We start from the raw sequence: 21,026 nt of genomic DNA on the forward strand, positions 1-21,026 counted from the left end.
TCTCCTGAGGGTGCCCAGATAAAAAGAGTCTTTCCCTCTGGAGTCAGACACAGTAGTAGAAAGAGGTGTGCTCCCTGATAACTGTGGCTGATGTACAGAGGGTCTTCCCTGGGGCCTCACTGTGCACTCCATAAGGTGCTTTTGAAGCTGGAGTTCATGTGCCTCCTGCATTTGGCTGGGAAAAGAGGAGTAGATACTGCACTTATTGGAGTTATGAGCTTTTCCGAGGCAGTAGAGACAGCACTGGTGTTTGTCACAGACCACAAAGGAGCAGTGACAGGAGTCATGGTTTTTGAATTCCATATCTTGGGCATAATCTAAGTCCTGAGCCCAGGAGAGTTCCCCATGGTGGGGAGTCTCCCACTAATTGGGAAACTATCAAAACACTAACAACAAAAACTGAGAAGACTATATAACTTTGAATATTTACAGGAAGAAGAGAAAGGATAAGCTCTGGACACTGGAGGATTTCAACTCAGGCCATACAGCATTAAGAAGAAACTGGAAAAGTGGTTGTCCACACCACCCCTTATACTGTTGGGGTGAAACACAAGGCACACAGACTCTGACCAACAGACACCGCCAGCAAGAATTCTCCAGTCTCAGGTGCATGGAGCGCATGCATATTGCATCATAGGGACCAGCACTCAAAGAAGAAATATCAATGATCACTCAATTCAATTTTCAAAGTTAAAATACTAATAAATCAATAAAATTCTTATACTGGGTATATTCTCCAGTTATGCAAGCAACTGCAGTTCAGATAGGTGTTCAAGTATTACTGTTAAACGTGCTATGGAAATGACAAAATAAATAGACTAAGCTTTTAGGTGCAGGGAGGGGCCATCTTTTTGTTCTGTATTTGTACAACACTTAGCACAATGAGATACTGGTCCATTATTGGGGGGTCCTAAGCACTACTGCAATACAAATAATAAATCAAAATGATAGTTTCAAGCACACATTAACAGAAGCATATACATCAGTGAGCATATAAAAACAAAACACATGCACACTGACAGTCTACACTAGTATGTTCACCGCTTTTACAAGACTATGATAAATTTTGTACAAAGTATGCCTTAGGAGGTATCATTTGAAACATCATGATCTGCTGAACATTATTGTCCTAGTACAATGCGTGCATCAACACTGTATGTGAAATTATAGGATTCTACTCAAGGCTGTCAAATGATTAAAAAAATCACAATTAATTATGAAATTTAAAAAAATTATTGCAATTAATCGCAGTTTTAATTGTACAGTTAACCAATAATAGAATACCATTTATTTAAATATTTGGCAGTCTTCTACATTTACAATATATTGCTTTCCATTACAACACAATACAAAGTGGACAGTGCTCACTTTATATTATTTTTGATTATCTTTTTATAGTGCAAATATTTGTAATAAAAAGAAATAGTATTTTTCAATTTTCCTCATACAAGTACTGTAGTGCAATCTCTTTACCATGAAAGTGCAACTTACAAATGTAGAATTTTTTTTTAAACCTAGCTGTACTCAAAAATAAAACAATGTAAAACTTTAGAGCCTACAATTCCACTCAGTCCTACTTTTTGTTCAGCCAACAGTTAAGACAGACAAGTCTGTTTACATTTACAGGAGATAATTCTGCCCACTTCTTATTTACAATGTCACCTGAAAGTGAGAACAGGCGTTTGCATGGCACCATTTTAGCTGGCATTACAAAGTATTTACATGCCAGATAGGCTACATGTTTGTATGCCCCTTCATGCTTTGACCACCATTCCAGAGGACATATTTGAAAATGTAGAAAAATATCCAAAAATATTTATAAGAATTTTAAATTGATATTCTATTGTTTAACAGTGTGTTTAAAACTGCAATTAATCGCAATTAATTTTTTTAATCGAGTTAGTTTTGAGTTAATTGCTTGCATTAAATGCAATTAATGGACAGTCGTAATTCTACTAGGAATCTTTGCTGTAACATGCTACTAGTTTAAGAAAGGCAGGTCCAAAGCAGTTCTTCAAAGACACAAGGGCATCTCAGCCAGGTGTTAAAGAGCTATCACCTGCTTAAGCCGCCATTCTCCAGCAACAGGAAGGTGTAAACAAAACATTTACATTTCATCACATGGAAGGTTCAAACCTCATGTCCACAACAAACTGTGTGTCACCATGACTCAGCAAGGATGTTTCCAGCACTAAAAACTGAATTATCAAGAGGAAGGAAAACACTTGACTTCATTCCTCCTCATCTCATTTCTCTGCTCATGACATCAATGAATACCTGAAGGACACAGAACTAAGGGGGAGAGGTGCAAGTCTGATAGGAGACTCAGCCTGTGAAATTTACTGCAGCATATGGTGAGGAAAACCTTTGCTTTGAATTCTGTTAGTTTGTTAAGTTAGCCATTAGCTTGCATTTTATCTTTTATAACCAATCCTGACTTTTATGCATCAGTACTTGTAATCACTTAAAATCTATCTGTAGTTAATGCACTTATCTTATTGTTTTATATTAACCAGTGTGTTTGGATTAAAGTATGTGGGAAACTCCATCTGGGATAACAAGGTTGGTGCAGATCATTTTCCTTTGATGAAATGACGGACTTCCTATGAGCTTGCATTATTCAGTAGTGTGCTGGGCAGTAAAAGACGCATACTTCATGGGGAAAGTCTGGGACTAGAGAGCTTGCTGGTGTAGCTCTGCCGTTTAATTCATGAGTGGCTAGCTAGTAGCAGTCAACACTGTGCAGCTGGGAGTGATTTTACATGTGTGATCATGATGTGCCATGTGAGAGCAGGCCAGGAGTGGATGTTCTGACCGTGAAAAGTATAAGAGGCTCCCAAGGCTGGAGAATTCAGGAGACACTGATGTTCAACAGTCCAGACTGTACCTTGGGGCATCTCTCTCTCTCTCTCTCTCACACACACACACACACACTTGGATGTATGGAATACCCATTTTTCAAAACACAATATAAAGACTCAAGTGCAAAAGAGCATCTGAAATGAGTCAAATTATTATTCGTGTCCTACCTAAAAGGTAGCTGAATGGAGTTTAAAAAAAAAAAAAAAGAATGTGTGCGCCAAGTTTCAACTTAATTCAAGTTTAAACCATAAAATTATAAGCCTCTGCTGAACAATATTTATAACAGAAACTCACATCCCATCCTCCCTCCATTAAGTGTTGGTTATCCCACAGAGATTACAACTATCATTATTACATGGGCTGTATTTGTTCTAATTTTTGATATTTTACTTAATAAAATATGCCTTAAAGGTATATCAGGAGGTATAATTTTTTTAAAAGCACAGCTTCACCTTTAGCTTTTAAATATTTTTTCTTCTGTATCTGAACAGAATTTCAAAATATAAAGTATTATGGAAAAAAGAAATAAGAACCCCTTTAAATCACTAACTCTACTAAAGCCTTTCTGTATGTGACAAGTGACCTCTGAAAACATTAACCTGTAAATTATTTCTTTAGCCTTTCTACTTAAGGGTAAAATAATAATGAATACAACATGCAGATGAACAGCATCATGTATTATAAAATGCAGTTGTAATATTATATTATTCAGCATTTAAGATGTCAAAATTCTCCTATTTGGTTTTATAAGAGCCCAGTTACTGGATTGCTTAGGTTATTGCCTTGCTCAAAAATTATCGAATCATGCGAAACTGCTAGTTTAAGCTATCTAATTGTAAATCACAGAGAAAATAAAAGCCAGTTACTGCAATTTAACTGAATACCATACAATTGTTTCTGAGGAATCTTTAAACCAATTCTTCAAGTTATGTAGCGTTTCTATTAAAAGGTAAATCATATATTCCACTTGTAAGTCACTGAATTTTAGAGTTGAGTAAATTATGGTTAGAAAAAAAAGCACCTTTGGGTTTGAAAATGCTAGGTGAAAGGCAGCATGCAAGGTGTTAAGCTCTCTTACAACAAACAATGAATTCATTTTGCCCAATTTCAAACCTGAGTTAACAGAAATGTGATTTGAACGCTAATGACATTGGGTTTCTATTCTGCTTAGATAAGATTGTAAAGTAGACTAAGAAAGTAATGGGGTGAAATATGGAGAATGGAACAAAAGAGTACTAACAGAGGGGAAACAAGATTGGAGTGGTGGAGAGAACAGAAATAGGAACAAAGCTCAGAAAAGAAAGCTTCTATAGTACTGCTTTTTGAAACTTAACTGTGTCAGCTTCACTTTGGGAAAAGGGAGTTTAATCTCTTTCTCTAATACTTAGCATAGGCTTCTCTTTAGTTGGGAAAAAAAACCTCTCTAAATTGAATCTCCATCCAAAAATACACACACAAATTGGGGAACCGTTGGGAAAATCAGGAGAACTCCCATAGGAAATGTTGCCATTTACTTTAATAAGGCCAAGATTTCATCCATAGTGTCATACAAATAAGAAATTTTCTGTTCTCACACTGCCAGGCAAGCACGATGGAACAAAATGTTCGAGCAGTCTCACTCTAAGCTCGAGCACTGGTCTGTACACATTTCTATACTGTTGAACCTATCCACTCTGGCCAGCTAAAGCATTCTAGAGCCCCATTACACAAGTGGCTTTTAAACTTTGTTGTTAGGCTACTGTAGGTCGGACTTTACAATACTAACTCAACTGCAGACTTACTTCACACACAGATGTTAGACACACATTTATAGTGTCTATCATTTATAGTGCCCCAACATACATGATAGTTCAGGTGTGCCCCAGCTCTCGAATGTCTGAAGATTAGCATATGCGGCTCGGAGGGTCAGTAAGTTTGGCCACCCCGTCATAGACAGATATCTGTTACACATGTGGCCTCATCCACTAAGGCCTGATCCTTATAATTAGTCCCACTGCTTACATCTGTAAGTGTCTGGACCATGGGGCTTTATTTTGTAATTACTCTTTCCCCTTCCCTTGTCCTCATCCATTTCCCAAAAAGTTACCTTCTACAGATTTTTCTCTTAATATTTATTACATTCTTTTATTAAAGACTAAAGAAATATTTACTGGCCAGTAATAGCCAGATTGCCGCTTCTTCCATGATTTAAAGTTGATACTAGAACCTCTTCATCCCGCAATACTAGCACCTGTCCATTTCACCATGACGCCTCAAAAGTAAATTACAGAAGTTTTGTTAAGGTATTCAGCAGAATCTCTTCAGATCCCTGGCTATATCATTCAGAGCTGTTGATCTGTACATACAGACATTTTCAAGTATTCTATTAACCCCTTTTTAGCCACAGCTATATTATACAGGCTTCATTACTTCAAAGTTGTCCGTGCCATCACCTCATGTCTGTCCCCCAACTTTTATTATTTCCTTCTTAAAAATATTTTTAAAAAAAGCATTTTAATAATTGATTAGGAATCTATAAATACTCTGCCTAGAGTAATTTGTTTCCTCCCTCGTATACATGGAGAAGTGATTCTTATTCCTAATTACAACCATTAGTTCTTTCTGGTTTTTGCTACTCTTATTTCCCCTACAAACCCTACCTGACACTGTAAATTCATTTTTAGATTTCTTAGCTTTTACCATTTCTAATGCCAGTACTTTATTTTTTACCCTCAGATCTTTGAAACATCCTTCAGAGAAGCGAACCCAATTAGTTTTCATTCCACACAAGTACGCTTTGTCAGTGGAACTGCTAGCTAAAACTTAAGTTCCTTAATTCCCTAGAATTTGCTTTTTTGAAATTTAGTATCCTTTTAATGCTGTGTTCTATGAGCCCATTCCTTGGAATGAATTTGAAAACGCTTCCTCTATTTTAAATTAACACAAGCAAACTGAACTACCTCAACTAGTTTTCCCACTATGAACTCTACAATTAAATGCCAAACATCTTGTAACATTTGTCATCGATTACTTCATCAAACCTGTTATCAAAATCATGAAGTATTTTAACCATTTTACAACACAAAAAGAATAGTGATAGAAGGGTAATAGAAACTGACCTAATTTAGTGTAAACATCTAATTGCTGAGGGTTTTTTGATAGCTGGTTTCCATCCAGTTTAGTTAGTTCTTGAAAAAGGTGGATTACACATGTTATGCAAAAAGAAAAGGAGGACTTGTGGCACCTTAGAGACTAACAAATTTATTAGAGCATAAGCTTTCGTGAGCTACAGCTCACTTCATCAGATGCATATAACTAACCTTTTGCTCTGTTTGGAGTTGATCACATCTCTGTTTTTCATGGTTAAGTTCTTTTTCCAGTCTTTCAAGTTGATCTCTAAGTTGTACAGTTTCTTTTTCCAGGGCAGTAGCTACCTTTAACAGCTCCTCTTTTTCTCTCATTGTTTTTTCAATTTTAAACTAGAAAACAGAATAAATATTCTTTTCAGGTGTTTCCCCCCCATCAAACCATTAGAAACTAGTGTGTGTTACTTCCCATCACATCAGTCAAGCACTTAGACTAGTCAGTGGTTCTCAAGCTATCTGATGTGGGGAACTGGAAATTTTTTCTTCCCCCCAACGTGCATGCAGACAGGCAGCCAATGGCTCGCAGACTGGCAGCGGTCTACGGACCACCACTTTGAGTAGCACTGGACTAGATGACAACCAGCAGAAGGTAAAAAGTATGCACCCTCTGGCTACATCAGCTTAACATGCTCTCTCTCTTTCCTAGTCTGTGAAATTTCAGAAACTTTGATTAGTTCTAGACAACCAAATTTTGTTGTGGGCTTTACTTATGCTCACGTTTCTGTGAATTTTCCTCACTCTTCAATAAAAGTACTATTGTTGCTCCACCAGTGCTTGCAACAGTGGAAGGGCTATGCAAGACCTAGAAGCAGTGTTTTTAGCATGCTATCATCTAGACCTGCCATGAGCAGGTGTCTACACGTGGTACAGCAATCCTGGGTCGAACGTCACAAAATCCTAAATGTAGACATAGCCAAAGTGAAGGAAAGACATATGAAGCATAACAGAAAGGAATTCGAGTGGGAATTTCTTTTTTTCTATGATGCTGGTGACATGGAATGCAGACTGATCTGAACAGCCATTCTTCACCAGACAGCAAACTAGACAGGGAAGGTAAGCTACCCCAGCTAGATACCCTGCATTGTGTAAAGTCCCTTTTATCCCCAGTACTTGAAATCCCCAAACCAACTAGCACAGATGACTAACAATAATCTAGATAGGGGCACAAACACGACATCTGAAGGCAAGTTAGAAACAATCAAATCTGAAGCATGGGGAGAAGATGTAGAGTGATTTTGCCAATCATTAGTTCAAGAAATTGCCTTTTCCTGTTACGAAGTAGTGACCACAAATAAAATGTGAGATTGTCACTGGGCACATCTTTGTAGGCATTTGTGATACCATCACTAAATGGATGCAATTGTATGTGGCAGAAGGTAACGGATCATTGCTTGGAGAAAATAAAAGATTTTTGACTTGCTAGGCATCTGCCTATGCAGCTTAATTTTCAGGGCTCTGCACACACATTTTTCTTTTTCTGTTTTGGGGCTTTTTCAGAGGGAACAGATTTAAAAACAAACAAACAAACAAAAAAAACTCACAGGAATGCCTTGGATTATTTACGCAGTTGAAAGACAAGGAAGTGAAGCACAAAATGACACCTATAAAAATAGCTACTTAACTCTGTATGCTATGCTCACTGCCATGCTGAGCACTTAAGTTTAAACTTGAATTCATGTATTTTACAAATATCTTCCGCAACAAGACCCGCATTCAAGTTTTAGGCATCAAAAACCTTTGGAATCTGCTTAGCTTTATATTTTTATATAAAGTTAATTCACCAAGTCCTACAGATAAAACCAGAAATAAATATATATAAATAAGAATATGGATAACGTTTCTGAGTTTATTGAATCAAACCTCAAGAAGTCCAGCTTTTGTGGTCACCACCAACATATCAGAATTTCCTTCATCCTCCATTGTCAGCAATTCTTCAACAGGAGAAGAGGTTCGAAACTGAAAAGGGGTACTTGCTCCACGGATCTCACCCTTATGGGTTACATAACAGAACTGGTAAAATTCTCCATCATCATTTGGTAGATAGTATCCTAAAGAAAGAAAAATTAACATTTAAAACAGAACATTTTACATGGCAACAAATTGATCCTAAGAACTGCTGCACACAGTACACAATTATGATTCCTATATGTTGGTTTAACTTAAGCAATAAAGCAAAACTAAGTGTGAATTATGGTATAATTCAATGTCTAAAAATTACATGAATGCAGAGTTAAGTTTTCTTGGTCGTATGTCATCCTTCTTCAGACCACTGAATTGGGCAAAACAAAATGTCTGAAAACTAGGAAATGCAGTTAAGATTGCCCTTGCAACCTTATCTTTGCCTCTTTCAGCAATATACCCCATTAACACATGTATCTAAGTTGCCAATTCCACAATTGCTGAAATGTATAATCTCTTCACCTTCTTTTACAACTCATTCACTCTCACCCACAGGACTCCATCTAACACTATTACAGGACAAAAGGGGTTGGGGGAGGAGAACGGGGAAAGGTGCCCATGCCACCTTCCCTTCTGGTCCCCTGGAGCTGGCAGTAGCCAATGTGAATTATCTGCATATATTCCAGGTGCAGTCAGTGTGTTAGGTGTACCTATACTAAATGGTGGAGGCAGTAGTTGGGTCTGCTTGGTAAATGTGAGTTTGTGATGTGAGGTTATGTGAGAGGTATTTTGAATTGTATGACTGAGTTATGACTAGAATATGAGAAAATTTATGTTTTGCACCCTCTCATCTGTGTGAGCAAAGAGAAAAGCTGCATGTGTATCTTCAGGATCCAGTAGGCAATACTGCAATGCAGAATTGTGTAGGTTGTAGCAGGGAATAGGGGTTTTATTACAAAGAATATTGTCAGAAATGAAGTGGAATATGAGAGAATTATAATGGTTTAATGATGGTTAAGTGAACATGTAGGTTGAGATGGTGTCCTGTGAGTAAATGTAAGGGAGCTGTAAAAGGCAGTGAAGAGGTTCTTAAATTGTACACATGAGGTATTGATTCTGAGGAGTTAGCTAAGTGTGTAAGTATAAACCAGGATCTGGAACCTCCCAAATTGTAGTGTGCCAAGGGAAAGCGTGACTATGTGCTGCTATACACAGCATTGAGGCATTACTTGAAGAGTGTGAAGGGATGTGGGCAACCTTCTCCTTCCAGTCCTTTAATAGTGTTGCATGGAATCCGGTGGGTGAGAGTGAATGGTCATAAAAGGAGGTGACAAGCTTATACATTTCAGCATCTGTGGCAGAGTAAATGTATGTCTGTATTAACAGTGTGTATTTGGGTATTATTGAAAGAAGACAGAGTTATGGTTGTATGAACAACCCTAAATGTGCATTTACTGGTTTTCAGGCATTTGAGTTTTCGCATCTCAGTATCCTGCAAGGGGATAACATATCACCAAGCAATCTTAACTCTGCATTAACAGAGATTTTTGCCAGTATTTTCCCCGCAAAGACTCTTTGGGGTACAGGGAGGTTGGGGTAGACTTGCAGAGCTAGAAGGTCCAGGGTACTGGGGTGTGCTAGAAGAGCTAGGGGTGCACTGGGCTGAGCTGATAAGTGCAGGGGGTTGGGGTGCACTGACAGAACTGAGAGGTGTCATAACTCCCTCAACTGAGCCCCCAGCCTCTCTCACCTCCCCTACCATTCATCACCATTTACCCCTTCTCCTCACTGCTACTGCAAACTTTTCTCTTCCTATTCTCCTACTCCTCTACCCCCTAAATACCTCTCCCCAGAAGCTACCTTCCAGGAAGCATTCAAATACTTATTCCCTCACCCCACTGCTAAGAAAACTGCTGCCCATGAGTCACAAACTGTAGCAACTCCAAACCAATCACTCCAAAACTCCTTTTGTCTTAGATGGGGACTTGTGATTAACTTTATCCTTAGTTATGTTAACTGAAGGGTAAATTCACAGCCCATGAGTCTCAAGGAGGTCTCAGAGTAGCAGTCGTGTTAGTCTGTATTCGCAAAAAGAAAAGGAGGTCTGTGATTGATCCACTCAATAGTATCTCTCTGTTTAACAAGGCAGCAGAAGGAAGCCAGTGGGGAAGGTGGGCTTGAAACTCAGGAACCCTCAGTCTAATGACCCCAAATTTGGATTACTAAGGCTATCCCGTGCCCCTGAGGCACACCAAACCTCAAAGCAATCCGATTAACCATTCCCATTTTAGAGCACTTAAAAAAGAGTCAAGCTTTAAAGTATATAAAATGGCGAGAATAGAAACCCACTAGTCATTTTTCTGTATTGGCACATGCACGGTGCAAAAAATGTATATCTTCTTAAATACTGTTCTCAATTTGGGCCCCCAGTGCCATGCACTACCTTGCTTTAAATTTGACAGATTGAGACTATTTTGACCGGCTGCACCTCAGTAGTTCTCTACTGAGATCTCTAGCAATTTGGGGGGGGGGGGGGTGCTGGAAGAGAGGAGAGAAGAGAAGAGAGGAGGAGGAGGAACCCACCTAGAAACTTTTTTTAAAATAGCTTTGTTTCTGGACTTATGTCTCTGGAATTCCTGGCTCAAATTACTCCAAATTTGGGTGATTAACCCTACCCTACACTGTTCTGAGGCGCATCAAATTTCAGAGAAACTCAACTAAGCATAAGGACTTAGAAAGGTCAGACTTTTAAACAGATGTCACCTTAAATACAGTGGTGCTCTTGCACCACTATGCTATTTCACACCCAGAATCTTGTGAAGCACAAGGATGAACAGAGGACATCGGCGCCTCCCAACTCATCAAATCCAATCCCCTGCTATCGCAAGTAAACCAGTTTCATAATCCTGCTCATAAATGCATCAAAAACTTCATCATAAAACTAGTTAGATTGTTTGTCCTCACTACTGCTATTGGTTTAAGATCTAATGCTTCTCAATACACCAGCAGTGAATTTTACACTAATTTACATCTTCTAATGCATTACTAAATTGTCCTTTTATATTACTGAATTTTAAATTTGACTACACACATTCCATATATGCCCATTATATATAGACCTTTCCCAATGCGAAGCAAGTAAAGGCAACACAAGGAAAATACCTTGTTATAAAAAAAAAAAATTACATTTACAGAGATGAGAAATACTGCTGATTGAGAGCTGGCTTAAACAAAACTCCATCAATGAGGGATATCACAACTAACACTTCCTTCCTAAACTACAAAGGTAACCAGAGAAAGGAGACTAGAAATTTAGATCCAAGTTTCTGTGAAGTCTCAATTTTTGACGGCCACATGTGATCAATACATGCAACACTGAAGACTGTCAAGACAGAATGAAACCATATAATGTGATGCTTACACTTTATCACAGAACTGCAAATATTAAACTACTTTAACAAGCCAATTTCTGCAGCTGCCCCAAAACCGGACTATTTTTCTTGTTATTAAATTTTGTAACAATATTATAAAATATATTTATATTATCGAAGGGCTGATAGGAGTTCTGATCAGGGCTAAGGCCTATCTGCTAGGCACTGAACACACATATTAGTAGATATGGCCTCTGTCGCAAAGAGTTTATAACCTAAGAAGTCAATCAACATACAAAGGGTGAGGGAGAGAGATACAATCATACAAATTTTACTTTAAATCTGTCTAAACACACATATTCAGGTTTAAGTGCCTTGGTCATTGATTTAAATTGCTCATTTTGTGATACACTGAAGGCAATGTAGGACAAAAGAAGTCTGCAATTTTACCATATTCAAGTCTGTCTTTAAAAAGTGTTTTATGATATATTCACTATTGATTTTTGCTGTTTTTAAGGACAAAGGAAAAGGACTGCTCCTGCTTGAATGAATATATCTAGGAGCTGCCAAAAGACTTGGATCAGGGACTTAAAAGATTTAACTTTATTCAAAGCCTAAAGGTATCATTATTTGATACTGAAGCATCAAATGAACAGATTTGTCTGGACTTTCCAAGAGAGTTAATACTCTCTCTTTTGTAAATAACCTGTAATAATGTTCATAGTTCACTTCAGAAGAATTCTGTTTTGATTACTTCAATGTAATCATTTGTTTCATACTTCTTCCTACAACTTGAAGCATGTTGAGTTAGGTAAATCCATACCCTGGAGTTTGGCAGAAAATAATCACTCATTTGCAGACCTGATCAGGAGCTTTTGCATTTACTAGTTAAAACAAGCAGCCACCATCTAGTGAATTCAACACTGAAGACTGAAATAGTAAGACAGGGTATCCAGTTTTATACAGAATCCCGTTACCAGATGGCCTGCCCAGCTTCCCAAAACTTCTAGAGTCTAGGAAACCAAGCTACCTACAACATTGTACATAACTCATTCTTCTCTCTTCAGCATCCAGTGATGCCACCCACTATTCATGCTCCTCAATGTCTCAACCTATTCTTCTTAACAGGCATAAAAATAACCTTGAAGCTCTCACCACTTCCTTTTTAAGTCTCCTATATACTTGGTTTTCATTCACCAATTAAATCAGAGCCCAGCAGTTCTAGAAGCAAGACGTTATATAACATAACTACTTCTGAATGACAGGTGCAGAGAACAGCTCCTAGCATGATCAGAGGAATGAAGATCCTCTCTTATGAGAAAAGGAGTACGTGTGGCACCTTAGAGACTAACAAATTTGCCACAAACAAAGGAGCCACATATACTCATTTTGCAGATGATACAAAGCTGGGAGGTATTGCCAATTCAGAGAAGGATCGGGATGACCTTGTAAATTGGAGTAATAGTAATAGGATGAAATTTAATAGTGAGAAGTGTAAGGTTATGCATTTAGGGATTAATAACAAGAATTTTAGTTATAAGTTGGGGACGCATCAATTAGAAGTAACGGAAGAGGAGAAGGACCTTGGAATATTGGTTGATCATAGGATGACTATGGAGCTGCCAATGTGATATGGCTGTGAAAAAAAGCTAATGCAGTTTTGGGATGCATCAGGAGAGGCATTTCAAGTAGGGATAAGGAGGTTTTAATACCATTATACAAGGCACTGGGGAGACCTCACCTAGAATACTGTGTGCAGTTTTGGTCTCCCATGTTTAAAAAGGATGAATTCAAACTGGAGCAGGTACAGAGAAGGGCTACTAGGATGATCCGAGGAATGGAAAACTTGTCTTATGAAAGGAGACTTGTTTAGCCTAACTAAAAGAAGGTTATGGGGAGATATAATATAAATGGCTCTCTATAAATATATCAGAGGGATAAATACAGGAGAGGGAGAGGAATTATTTCAGCTCAGCACTAATGTGGACACAAGAACAAATGGGTATAAACTGGCCACCAGGAAGTTTAGACTTGAAATCAGACAGACAAAGGTTTTTAACCATCAGAGGAGTGAAGTTTTGGAATAGCCTTCCAAGGGAAGCAGAGGGGGCAAAAGATCTATCTGGTTTTAAGATTCTACTTGATAAGTTTATGGAGGAGATGGTATGATGGGACAATGGGATTTTGGTATAATTGATCTTTAAATATTCAGGGTAAATAGGACTAATCCCCTGAGATGGGATATTAGATGGATGGGATCAGAGTTACCCAGGAAAGAATTTTCTGTAGTATCTGGCTGGTGAATCTTGCCCATATGCTCAGGGTTTAGCTGATCACCATATTTGGGGTCGGGAAGGAATTTTCCTCCAGGGCAGATTGGAGAGGCTCTTCGCCTTCCTCTGTAGCATGGGGCATGGTTGACTTGAGGGAGGCTTCTCTGCTCCTTGAAGTCTTTAAACCATGATTTAAGGACTTCAATAGCTCAGACATAGGTGAGGTTTTTCATAGGAGTGGGTGGGTGAGATTCTGTGGCCTGCGCTGTGCAGGAGGTTGGACTAGATGATCAGAATGGTCCCTTCTGACCTTAGTATCTATGAATCTACTTTTCTTTTTGCGGATGGAGACTAACATGGCTGCTACTCTGAAACCTCTCTTATGAGAGGAGAGCTTGGCTTGTTTAGCCTAGCAAAATGAAAACTGAAAGGGGATTTCATTTCTCTCTATAAATCAGAGGCATAAATAGTTCTTCTCCCTCCCTGTTGTTTAAGCTAAAGGACAATGCTGGGCACCAAAACAAATGAATATAAACTGGCCATGAATAAGGCTGTGGTTTTGTCACGGAGGTTGCAGAATCCGTGACTTCCAAAGACCTCCATGACTTCAGCCCTGGCAGCTGGGAGCTGCAGGGTCCTGTTGCCTCCCAAAGAGAGCTGTGAGGTACCCCCACTGCCTGAGGTAGCAGGCCCCCAAGCTCTCAGCCACCATGGGCAACAGGGGCACCCCGCAGCTCCCCAGCCGCCGCCACAGGGCAGGGGGACTCTGGCAGCTCCCCAGCCACCGCAGCAGGTCAGGGGGACCCCAGCACTCCCTGCTGCTGCCATGGGGACCCCTGCAGCCCCTGGCCTGCCACAGGAGGCCTCAGAGCTCCTAGCCACCCCACAGCTGCCCAGTCCCTTCCTATTTTTCATGGATATTTTTACTAAAAGTCTGGGACAGGTCACAGGCTTCCGTGAATTCTTCTTTATTGCCCATGACCTGTCTGTGACTTTTACTAAAATATCCATGACAAAAATCTTAGCCTTAGCCATGAATAAATTCAGGCTGGAAACTAGAAGATCGTTTCTAACTATCAGAGGAATGAGATTCTGGAACAGTCTCCCAATAGCAGTTGTCAGGACAAACAACTTAATGAACAAATTTATGAGTGGGACTGAATGAAAGGGTTGCCTGTGATGATGGGGACAGGACTTGGTAGCCCTAGGGACAACAGGTCCTTTGCAGTTTGTGTCTTATCTTCCTAAAATCTCATGCTTCAAGTCACCTGCTGATCTCAATACTCATTAATCGTTAGAGCCCTGCGTGGATTCAAAATTTGTATCCGTATCCATTCACGATCCACAAAAATGGTTGACGGATATCAGCATCTGCAGATATAAAGCGAATATCCGCAGATTTGCAGGGCTCTTACTAAACCTGTTCTTTTAAGCTGTGCGCACACATGGCTATACAGTAATGTGGTATCTACTGCACATCTCACATGGCTAGCACCTAGGCTCTCATCCTGTCAGAACCCATGAAAACTCTTCTCTGCCCCAGACACTGTCCACAAGCCTTGAGCCAGCAGAGAGGAGCGGTAAAGAGTGAGGTGCAGGAGTCGGGGTTCTGAAGGCAGTGCGGTCATCACCGAGGTCCCGCTCTGCCTGCCAGAGCTCATAGCAGCTTCTCTTGGTACCGTAGAAATCCTCAAGCCAGGACGGGATGTGGGAGGCAGAGCTCAGGGGCACCATTTAGGTAGGGTGGAGGGGCAGGAAGGCTGTTCATGGTCCCGTCCTGGGGCACATGGATCTGGCTGCAGAGAGGTTGGCCCCTGCTGCTGACAGCAATATCTAAGGGCTGGTGGTGTTGAAATGAGCCCCCAGCAACCTGGCTCTGCAGCGCAGAGGGAGGGATGGGGAGCTGTGCTGCCATCGCTGCTGAGGCAGTGGTGCTCCAGGTTTCAATGTTAACTCCCTGCCTTGGATCTTGGGGGGGAAGGAGAGGAGTACAGTTGGCTGTGGGGCAGAGAGAGGAAGATCCTAAAATCTCTCCCCCATAAGAAAGCTCTTGAGCCAGTATGGAGGAGTAATGAACAGAATGGGGAGGAGCTGGGGCTTCTGGGAGGAAATAGCAGGGGGGCTCCCGGAAGAAAAGCTCGGGGCTCCTACCTTTCTGGGTTTATAACTTTGGATGGTTTTCAACTCTAAAAGTCTTGAAAGTTAATAGGTACTCAAACCACGGATATGTATGCCTGTATATCCAATATGTATATGTATTACTGAAATGTCACTTTACTCTTTTCAATGCAATACAATAGAACGCTTTTTTTTAAAAAAGAACAAAGGATAAAACTGTAATGCTCAGTGGACTTTGTAGCCCACTCAGAACAAAGAAAATTTAGAGGGACCGTTTCTCACTAACAATGTTTTTCTTTTTTACATAAACAATTCTGAGATTTGCTGTGGCTGAAGGAAAATCACCTTATTATCAAATGCAGAAGAGTCCTATGCCTTGGGGCCTGGTCTATGTTGGGTACATTATTCCAAATTTCTAAATAGTTTTAAAACCTAATTCAGTGACCCAATGTTAAAATCAGTTGGAGCTGCAGTAAAAATGGTTCTGGCCATCAGGGCATACACTGTGACCCCAGCACGTTTTAAAACTGGTTGACCCAAACCAATTTTAAAACCAGTTAGAATATTTTGGAAAATTTCCCCAGCATTGACCAGGCAATGGAGAGAACAGAATCTCAACAGTGCAGTTCTTCCAAAACACCTAATTGCTAAATCTAAAATATCCTAAAGCATGCTGTACAAGATTCTTTCCCATCTAATAATCTTGGCTAATTAAACTCCTATAAATTTTAATGAGCTCAGATTTAAAATATTTTCCAATATGCAACTGGGAAATAGTTTGAATGCTAGAGAGGTTAAAATCTGGCAGGCTTTATAAGAATGATGGACTTTGAACAAGGGAATATAGCAGATGAAATTTTATTTGAAATTTCACTGCTCATCAAGGGATTGGATCACGCTATGGACTGGTAATGGATATGGATCCTTTTACTTTTAAGTCACTGGCAGTTTGAATCCTATCCAACTCCACAGTCATTTCCATCCAATGGCTGTTTGAGACTCTGTAAAAGCAATTGGTGATCACTATTTAGTTCGTAGTTGACAGGCTTTCATTTTACAAAAATCTACCCTGGCAACTCTGTAAAATATTAGGACAAAATGACAACTTTTCAATGGACAAGATGGGTGAGGTAATATCTTTATTGGACCAAGTTCTTTTGGTGAGAGAGACAAGCTTTCGAGCTTACACAGAGCTCTTCTTCAGGACCTGAATCTTGTGTCTCTCATCAACAGAAGTTGGGCATGTAAAAGATATTACCTCATCCACCGTGACTCTATAATATCCTGGGACCAACACGGCTACAACTCTGCATATGATTTTTTGACAGACTGAAATGGACTTTGGACCAAAAACTCTTCTCTCGCCATTAAATGTGACCATTTCAGGACAATACTAGCAAGTTTGTTTAGGGGAAAGAGAGGGAGCCGATGCTGTAGTCATTTACAACTACATTGGAGTGTAGATCAATCACTTAAGAAAGAAAAAAAAATGAATAGCCATATGAAGGATTCTGGTCACAGATCATCAACCATCAGTATTGGGTACTCAACATTACATTACTGTCCTGTTTGTAAGAAGCAATATGCAGCTGACTGAAGTTGACTGTGGCTAAAAAGGAGTGCTGTAAAGATGACTACATTAAATCAAGAGATTGCTAGTCCCAATTAGTGCAGCTGCCATTTCAGGTTAGCTCTTTCCTTCAAAGTTGGAAATTGGGGTTTGTTTGTTTTTAAACAGTAAAAATAAAAGTGGTGATTTCACAATTACATAGTTTCTACAGACTGCAGTCCTCAATTAAGAATTACAAAACAGATGTGCACAGATTAAAACAGCAGCAAAGAGAACCAAGATCCAGTTCCTCGAAGATATTTAGGCTCCTAACTTCCATTGATTTCAGTGGAAATTAGGAATCTAAATACCTTTGAGGATCTGAACCTAACTGCCTTTCAATAACTTATTAGCCCAATTTGTGTGTACATTCTTTAACAAGCCGAAAAAAACCCAGATATATTGTTATGCATTCGGTTCTTACAATATCAACAACCTTTTAGAATGGTGTGTGGTATCTTGTAATCTTTATCACCATGCAGGGCACAAAGTAATAGGTCATGACACATTGCCACTCCACCACTTCCAGCTGTGCTGCACCAGTATTGTGCATTCTGCTATTAGCTTAGAGAACACAATTTGACCACCAGCACATCAAGCAGTGCAATGACTGGGAAAATAGGCCTCAAAACAATGAGTGAGGAGGCCACAAAGACGACGACAAAAAAAAACTGAGTTTACACTACTCAGAACACCTAAAAAAGCATGGAAGGTGGATTTTTTGGGTATTTTCTAAAGAAAATCATGGCTTCCATTTTGGTATCAAAATGGAGTTCTTACCATTCTCTTCCTTTCCTTTCTGTTCCTCTAAACCTCACAGAAAACAAACCATATGACCATATATAACAAGTCTACATGATTATGTAAACAAATTTAAAAAACATATATTTGATTATTGAAATCTAAAAAATATTTCAGAACTTTCACTGATATAAAGAGATGCCAGAACTCAAAGGTATTTCAAAATATTCTAAAACAAGATTTTTCAAAAACTTCAAGAGAGCTATGTTTCTCCAACCATTTCAAAATTACCTCTTGGTAATATAACAGATTAAAAATGCTAAATTACAATAGATATCATGGAACTAACAAGCTAACTAATCAACCAAAGCCAGACAAAAACCTGTTTTCTGTTGCATTCTCCTATCTGTATTTTGTCTACATGAAAGTTCTTTGGGGCAGAGATCTATCTTGCTATATATCCAAAGTTTTAGAATGGTTTTGGGTGACTGATAACTCAAAGAATAAAAATCTAATAATTCAGTCTCAAAAACGAGACGTCAGTAGCTCTAGAATGTGATGCATTTTTCCTTAAGCACTCCACACTATCTCAGATTTTAAAACAAAACTTCCCAACTGTTTGGACTATTTGCAGAACCTTCAGTTTTGGCATTACACATAAATGCTGCTAGTAGTTGGTGGTAGACCAAAAAAAACACCCACAACACCACATCTAGATCCTCAGCTACCAGTCAAATCCTCTAAAAGTGGATGCAACTTTGGTTGCGTCTCTCAGAACCTGTCTAAATCCTGAACTGTTGTTATTTAGTGGCTTGAGATAGAGGGCATGAGACTATAAAGCATCACACACAAGTACTCAAACTTAAGCTGAATGGAGATACTTTTCGCCATATAAACGAGCTAAATCAGAAGTTGCCCAAGAGCTTCTCTAAAAGGGAGGTTTCAGAGTAGCAGCCGTGTTAGTCTGTATTTGCAAAAAGAAAAAGGAGGACTTGTGGCACCTTAGAGACTAACAAATTTATTTGAGCATAAGCTTTCGTGAGCTACAGCTCACCGATGAAGTGAGCTGTAGCTCACGAAAGCTTATGCTCAAATAAATTTGTTAGTCTAAGGTGCCACAAGTACTCTTTTTTTTCTAAAAGGGAGCAATCTGAGATTGGATACATTTATGGTACTGTGAGAATCTTTCATGGAAGAGTCACTGTCATTTCCCTGCAGACCAGATACACCTAGTGCATGGGCAGGTTACATAAATGATCCTGAATTTTCTGCTGGAAAAGTAAAAACTTAAGTAGCATTCCTACTTCTGAAATCAATCCACACAGCTCATATGATTTTTGCCATCTCTCCAGCTCCAAGAATCTTCTCCAAATCCTTGAAGAACAAACACTAACACTTCACTCTATACACTGAAGTCACAGAGTTGATGGCAACACACCACCACTCTGTAAGCAATTTTTCTGTGTAGTGGTACATTATTCAACATTTGGTCTTGTAGTTAGAACCATACATAATATTTGCCTCCAAAAGCAGCTTTCAGCAACACCGGATGACTCAATTTGTCATTCTTATATTGTTGTTCAAAGTCTTAATTCTATACTTAATTCAAAAGCACCGATATAACACTCCCTATTTCAAGCAGTAATCACATACCCATCTCCGAGTTCTCTATATTTCTGTTCACTGATGCCTGATGAATCTTACATGCTAAAAAGAGAAGAGTGCATCTTCTCTCACAACTAGAGAATAAAATATTCTGACAAGGTTTTACTACCCAAATTGATTTTTCACAAAGTGAGAAATATGAGGAATACGAACATTCAATTTTAGAAACCAAAGGCAACACAGGCAATATTTCAAAGGTAACATGGGCATTTTTAAACATTTCTTCAAGATAAAGATAGCATACAAAAATGTATGTGATAAAAAGACCGGTAGGAAAGTTACATTTGAGGGAACTTGGAACAGGACAGAAAATCTTAAAGAAAAAAAAAACTGAAAATTTGGAAAAAAGAATTTCATTTCCATTGCCTTATTGCGTCTTAACCTGAACATTACTCTCAATTTAACGAGAGGCTTCAACATCAGAACAACTTTTCAAAAGAACGTCTGTAAGTGAAGCAGAGTGGTCTCCCACGGACCTAGAGAACGGTGGGGGAGGACCACCACCAACCTGCTATGATGTTTAACAGTATTAAGAAACCCAAATGATTGAACAAGTCATTTTCTGTATTCTTTTTTCTATTTATTGAAAAAAATGTGTTTGACTACACCTTCCAGGCAACATGGTTCTCCGGTGATCATTTACCAACAGTCTGTTGCTATGTAAAAATAAGTGAAATCACAAATTCACCATTATAATTTCCCTGAAGCTTGAAATATAGAAACAGATAGTCTTCCCGTTTGCAGACCGTCTCAAACGTCTCATAAAAATTAGTAAAATGTGAGAACACATGAAAAAGAAATAGACATGGAAAATTCCATTCTCAAGTCCAAGTTCTCTCTGTTAAACTTGGAGACACTATACACCCTCAGCACATTTAACAATTCAATAAATGTACAGTTAAATTAATAAAAAGAAAAGGAGTACTTGTGGCACCTTAGAGACTAAAATTTATTAGAGCATAAGCTTTCGTGAGCTACAGCTCACTTCATCGGATGCATCCGATGAAGTGAGCTGTAGCTCACGAAAGCTTATGCTGTAATAAATTTGTTAGTCTCCAAGGTGCCACAAGTACTCCTTTTCTTTTTGCGAATACAGACTAACACGGCTGCTACTCTGAAACCAGTTAAATTAATATAACTGCTCTTTTTAAACTGCAAAAATTAGCAATATAATACCAAATCCATAAAGATGCTGATTTACCAAGTATGTACTTGCTCACCTTGAAAAGACAGCACACAGTTAACAGTTGATCCTTCCACATAATTTTCTGGCATAGGTGACCACAGAAATGTATAATAGTCTCGAGCAGTACTCCAACCAACCTAAAAGAAAACAACCAAAAGAGAAAAACCTAAGTAGAGT

At 39.0% G+C, this 21,026-nt stretch overlaps 1 protein-coding gene and 2 long non-coding RNA genes across 4 annotated transcripts in view; 2 read left to right on the top strand and 1 right to left on the bottom strand.

Annotated features, from left to right (window-relative positions):
- TAX1BP1 (Tax1 binding protein 1) overlaps positions 1–21,026 on the bottom strand; it is a 104,858-nt gene that overhangs the window by 58,559 nt on the left and 25,273 nt on the right. For both annotated transcript variants that reach the window (XM_038389785.2, XM_043509128.1), the window contains exons 3-5: positions 20,884–20,986; positions 7,848–8,035; positions 6,162–6,320 (exon numbers count right to left, since the gene is read on the bottom strand). In XM_038389785.2, coding sequence (XP_038245713.1) covers positions 6,162–6,320; positions 7,848–8,035; positions 20,884–20,986 — 450 coding nt within the window. The remainder of the gene's footprint in view (positions 1–6,161; positions 6,321–7,847; positions 8,036–20,883; positions 20,987–21,026) is intronic.
- LOC122458963 lies at positions 2,167–7,932 on the top strand. The gene is made up of 2 exons (XR_006279346.1): positions 2,167–2,354; positions 6,759–7,932. It is a non-coding gene; the product is annotated as an uncharacterized LOC122458963 (long non-coding RNA).
- Positions 17,224–20,554, top strand: LOC122458964. Its single transcript, XR_006279347.1, has 3 exons — positions 17,224–17,334; positions 18,176–18,937; positions 19,145–20,554. It is a non-coding gene; the product is annotated as an uncharacterized LOC122458964 (long non-coding RNA).

This window comes from Dermochelys coriacea, chromosome 2, assembly GCF_009764565.3.
Source record: "Dermochelys coriacea isolate rDerCor1 chromosome 2, rDerCor1.pri.v4, whole genome shotgun sequence".
NCBI lineage: Eukaryota > Metazoa > Chordata > Testudines > Dermochelyidae > Dermochelys > Dermochelys coriacea.